This window comes from Galeopterus variegatus, unplaced genomic scaffold (assembly GCF_000696425.1).
Source record: "Galeopterus variegatus unplaced genomic scaffold, G_variegatus-3.0.2 Scaffold1747, whole genome shotgun sequence".
In the NCBI taxonomy this organism is placed as follows: Eukaryota; Metazoa; Chordata; class Mammalia; order Dermoptera; family Cynocephalidae; genus Galeopterus; species Galeopterus variegatus.
The window spans coordinates 326384-332408 of NW_007727858.1; the positions used below are offsets into that span (position 1 = coordinate 326384).

Below are 6025 nucleotides of genomic sequence, written 5' to 3' on the forward strand. Positions count from 1 at the left end.
GGTGCGCTCACAGCGCTCACTGGCTGAGTGTGGTGCAGCCGGTCTCAAAAAGGAAAAGAAAAAAAGTTCTTCTAGGGCCGGTCATGTGGCTCACTCGGGAGAGTGCCGCACTGGTAGCGCCAAGACCACGGGTTCAGATCCTATATCGGGATGGCGGGTGTGCTCACTGGCTGAGTGTGGTGCGGACGACACCAAGCCAAGGGTTACAATCCCCTTACCGATCAAAAAAAATATATATATATAGTTCTACTAACTACGTATTTTTGTATTTTCCAACCAAAACAACATATTACAACGGATTGTATACAAAAGCAGTGTAAAAATTTGGTACTATTTTCTGTTGAGCCAGATATTGAAGCCAGGCAATTTCACTCTTGAAAAAACTTTTTGTTTTGGAAAATAGTTATTTTTTCATGAAAATGTTATTTGTGTTTTAAAAAATTTTTTTTAATTATTTCAAAAAGAAAGCACAAATGATAAATGGGATAAAATGTTAACAGTGGGCCAATCTGGTTAAAGGCTTAACAGGTGTTCCTTGTACTATATCTATTATTGCAACTTTATATTTAACTTACAACTTTAAATTTAAATTGCTTCCAAATAAAAAGCTTTAAAAAAAAAAAAAACAGGTGCAAAAAAGAGAAACATGTAAAATTTTTAAATTTGTTTCCTTTAAGACAGAGCAAATTTCCTACACCACACTTAGCCAGTGAGTGCACTGGCCATCCCTATATAGGATCCAAACCCAGGGCCTCAGCGCTACCAGCGCTACACTCTCCCAAATGAGCTACGGGGTCGACCCGTATAAATGAGATTTTAACAAACAAAGGGCAGTTCATAATGTTCTTCTAGTTAGTCTCCCATTAATTTACAATAGAATGGTTTGGCTTTTGATGACGTCTATGATGTTACTATAGCCAATTTATAAATCACATTTTTTTATTTAGTTCTTTCTTGCTTGGCTCTCTTTTAAAATTTATTCTTTTAGTAATAATACGGGTTTATCTCCTTGGACAACCTTCTCCTTTCAGAGGATATCTGCCTGGAATTGCATCTCCCTCTCTCAATTTCTTTTAATTCCCAATAGTCCAAATCTGTATACTGTGAAGTTACAGATGTTCTCTATACTTTCCATTACTAATTCAATGATTTTATTTAATGTTGTGCTCCTCTAAGCAAGGATTTATTATGACAAATGATATTAATCGTGAGGATCTTAAGTAATTAAACCATGAAATTAAACGGAAGAAATTAGTTTTTCACTTTGCTGTGACTTTTTACTTTTCCTTGCTGAGATCAGCTTCCATTGACTGGATTTTCATCCCACTTGACCTAAATATTTTTTTCCTTTTTAATATTTTATTGGAATTTGGTGGGCTTGTTATATATTACTTTTAATACATAAACCTACACAGTGAAGTATATTTCTGTATTAATAATCCTTTTATTTCTTTCGAAATGTAGGTACTACCTTGGGCACAAGTTAAATGACACAGTAAACCGTAGTAAGTTAATAAGTGATCAAAACATTGCAAAATCAGGCCCCAAGTTTAAAAGCTGAGTAACTATTGTGAATATCCATGTAGAGATTTACCTCTGGGATGTCAAAATCTGTAAATCCCCATCACGTGGCGGGGTGGAGGGAGTAGTAGATAGGAAGGAGCACTGAAGGAGCTGACTCCGGGTTCCTCAATAACCTCACTTTTAGATATGTTTGCAGAATAGTGTGCAGCTTTGTGAAAACCAGTCACTTGGAAGGGACATCTGTATTCCTTTCATTTGCTTTTTTATTGATAAAAATTTATTGGTGCTTTTTAGAAGCCAGAGTACTGAGAGCTTTATAAACTCTTGGACTGAAGTTCATGCTAAATAAATGCACTTAAAAGTATGTGTCCATAAGAATCTCACATGAAAAATAGGCTGTATAATAATGGGTTACTGTTGATGTGCTTATTTCTCTCATAGCAGCAATGACAATTATGTAAATAAGTCAAAAGCCACATTTTAAAAAATTGATTATTTTAACAGTAAGCCTGAAATGGGGTCTTTTGACCCCATTCTGTGGTTCAATAAATATTGAACCACAGAAAAGTGTGTGTTTTAGAACAAAACACAGTCCAGATAATAGGTAGCAAGGGCCAGAATGATTTTTTTGATTGAAGCGCATTCATTATAAAGCCATGTGTCAAATTCTTCAGTTTTATCCAGATTGATGTAGACTTTTAACAAATAGGAAGTTTAATTTGCCCTACAAGTACACTTTATTTTGTGGCTGTTAATGGACTCTTGAAGTTTCTTTTGGCAGATGGAGATGGACACATGGATCACTTACTGCCAGGCTGTGAAGATATAAACTGCCAGAAAAGCACCATCTACTTGTCGAGATCCGGAACAAAGCAGGTACTCAGCTTGTTTTTTGGTTTTTTTTTTTCCTTTTTGTCTTTTTTTTTTACTGACCGGTAACGGGATCGCAACCCTTGGCGTCGTGCCCGCACCGGGGACCGGTAACGGGATCGCAACCCTTGGTGTCGTGCCCGCACCGGGGACCGGCAACGGGATCGCTACCCTCGGTGTCGTGCCCGCACCGCGCTCAGCCAGCGAGCAGGAACCGGTCTCCACATGGGATCCGAACCCTCGGCAGGAGCACCGCCACGCTCCTAAGCAGCGCACTCTCCAGTGCGCCACCGGGCCGGCCCTCAGCTTGTTTTTTTAACATAGCCTTATGTGTTGAAAAAAATCTTCAAAGGTTAGAAAAGGTATCTGAAGATTCAGAAAAGAGAGAAACTCAAAATTAAGTTATTCAGTTCCTCATTTTAATTTAATGAAATATATTCAAATCTATTTTTGTTCGTTTATTGAGGGGTAAAGTACTGTCACAATCATTCTGGTGAAGAAAACCAATCATGTATCTGTAATTAAATGATCTGTTAGCATTTTATGTGCCAGAAATATAGGAAAACCACTATAATAAAGAGTTATGTAGAAGAACATTATACCTATTTTCAAAGCTAATCTTGTTTTTATTTGTGGTGTCTAAATCTATTTCATTTTGTCATGCTGACTTTTTACCAGTAGCTTGTGGGTAACCAATTTAGAATATGATAGTCACAGAGGAGAATTAATATGGGAATGATAAGGTTATGACAGTAATAGTAAAATTAATCTGTTTTATTTTCTTTGGGGGGGTAATAAATGATAGAATAACAAGCTGACTTTTGTAGCCTTTATGGACACAGAACATCACATTTTATACTAAAACACTAAAGAAAAGAAGTCTTCATACAGTCAGCATTCTAAAAGCATTTAACTATTGCACCCATAAGTTTTACTGCCTTTAATTTTTTTTAAGTTTTAAATCATTTAAAACATTAGGTCACATAACACCTCATCATTGGTTCATAGGCATAAGTAAACCTGGTAATTTTAGCCTATCTTCAAATGACAGACTACTGTAAGAATATTTGCAAATTATATAATCATCTTTCTCTGGGAAGAAGAATTTTATAGTTCTTTGGTGACTGTTATGGATATCACATTAAGTGAAAAATCTTCTTACTTTTTAGACCTTAATATATTTACCTTCATAGGAAAACTATCCAGTGTGGTTTGTCCTCATTGATAAACTGTCAGCCTCTTCACAAATTTGTAGTATCTTGGCATTTTGTGAAATTTCCCATCTTCTTTCAAAACAAAACAATTTTTTTTCAAAGTCGAGCGAAACTATTAAAACATTTTGATGATATATAAAATAATACTTTTTTGTTTGAAAAGAAAGATTGAGAAATTGGTTAAAGATGCAAATAAGCTTTTTAAAAAAAAAAACTACTCCTATTCTGTAAATGTGTCTTTATCATTAATTTTTTCTTTTTCCATGGCAAATTATACTTTCTTTGGAAAACCTATGAAATATTGGAGATACCCTGTTTACTAAACCATTTTCAAGAAGCCATTTGTAATATCGTTTGGTTTGCAGCCATGTAAATGAGCCACCTGCTCATAAGAAAAAAAAAATCTTTAGGCAAGTTCGGCCTCTTGTCATTTCAAGTCAGCTGTGCCTGCTTCCATTTGGACATCTCCAGGTTATGTACCATCATTCATGCTCTTAGCTAATTGTGGACACATCTACCGTTTTAATGTCATGATTTTCACTCTTCAGATTTTTAGTTGTTAAAAAGTGAAGACTTGTGCAATCAGAAGAGAAAGGGATTTCTAAAAGTTCATTTTGAAATCAGCATATTCTCTCTGTTCATTTCACTGTAATCAATATAGAAATAAAGAAACTTACTAAACATGTAGCTTCTTGCCTTTTTTAGTGGCAGAACTAATTCTTCTTGGCTGAGACATGCCTGTCAATTGTAGACAGAGCTTGTCAGGCCTCGTTGATTGGAAAGCCTCACAAGCTGCTTGACTCAAGGGTAATAACTAAAGTCATCTTCATGTATAAGAAGTTCAGCAGGAGAACAAGGGAGATTCTGTCATTCTAACTTTCTTCCTAATTTGGTCCTCCTGAAAGGGCTTTAGTATTAGATAACATTACAGTTTGCTTTCATTTTAAAAATAGTCATTCGAGGTTATATTTTCACTCAATACAAATTTTACATTGGTTAGTGTGACTAGATGAATATTAATATCAGTTCAATCCTAAGATTCTGTGATTTTCTGAAAAACCTTCTAAGGCTCTATATGCCAGTTTTCAGCAGAGATGACAAATGATCAGTCTAAGGGAGACTACTTTTTTTCCCCAGAGTGTCAGACAACTATTCATCAAAGTAAATTATAATACCCTACCATACTGTAGAGATAAAGAACTTAAGTAAAATGGTGCTTATCTTGAGAACTTTTAATGGCTCATTTGTTTTGCAAATGGTGAATTTATTTCTAAAATAACTATTAAGTTTAATGTTTTTTTCTTAATCCATAGTGGGTTCCAGTCCTACAGGATTTCAGCAGTAAGGGCACACTCTGGGGCTTTGTGCCATTTGTGCAGGAGCAATCAACTGAAATACCAATTCCAATTACCCTTCATATTGGAGACTACAACATGGATGGTTATCCAGATGCTCTTGCCATATTGAAGAATACATCTGGAAGGTAGGGAAATTAAGTCAAGTGAGAAATGTTTACGAAGTATCTTCATTCTGGCACTTTCTAACTAAATAGCACCTAAATATGTTACAGTCCCTTAAATAAGGAACATGATGAGCTCAATTCCTATTTCTTTACATGGTCCCTGAACTTCTCCTAACTCCTTAGAATACCTGTTCTTTTTCACACATTCATTTACTGTAGAACAAAAATGAATATCTAATCTAAAAAAAATTATTTTTCATTTAATAAAACTTGATCTTTAAAAGGTCAAAATTTTTTATAGGCAGATGACCCAATTACATTTTGAGACTGAAGACCATGGTGGTTAAGAGCTGACCCTATGCTTCAGTTTCAGTCCAGCCACTTACCATCTGTGAAATGTTGAACAGATTACCTAAACTCCTCATCTGTAAAATGAGAGTAATAATTATACTCCTGTCATGGAGTTATAGTAATGATTAAATGAGTGCTTGCTTCAGCAGCACATGTACTAAAATTGGAATGATACAGAAAAGATTAGTAAGGCGCCTGCACAGGGATGACACACAAATTCGTGAAGCATTCCATATTTTTTTGATGAGAGGGGGGAAAAAAGATTAAATGAGGTAAAAGTAAATGAATCATTTAGTGAGATACTCTGCACATACTGATTTTATTTTCAGTAATTGTTACATTATTAGTGCTTGTTTTGTAATGGCATTGGAAATTCCAACATGACTATTGATATTATTTGTATATATAGAATGCATGAGTACATTTATTGTATTACCAGTGATTTTAAATGCTGTAGCTACTTTTGTTTTTGAAGTAGAGGTACTAATAGGAAACCAATATAGTTAAACTCATAATTAGCCTGAATCTTGGCAGATTCCATAAATGACTGTTGCTAAATTTTTATACCTTATTGTTTTTTTATCTCGCAATTAATTGTATTCCT

General features: G+C 34.9%; 1 protein-coding gene across 1 annotated transcript in view; it reads left to right on the forward strand.

Moving 5' to 3' along the window:
* The window catches only part of LOC103595321 (T-cell immunomodulatory protein), a gene marked incomplete at its 3' end in the record, with an annotated part of 119258 nt that extends 114167 nt beyond the window's left edge, over positions 1 to 5091 (forward strand). Inside the window, exons 9-10 of the mRNA XM_008578696.1 lie at positions 2306 to 2400; positions 4922 to 5091. Of these exons, the coding sequence (XP_008576918.1) occupies positions 2306 to 2400; positions 4922 to 5091 (265 nt within the window). The remainder of the gene's footprint in view (positions 1 to 2305; positions 2401 to 4921) is intronic.
* Positions 5092 to 6025: the final 934 nt, after the last annotated feature.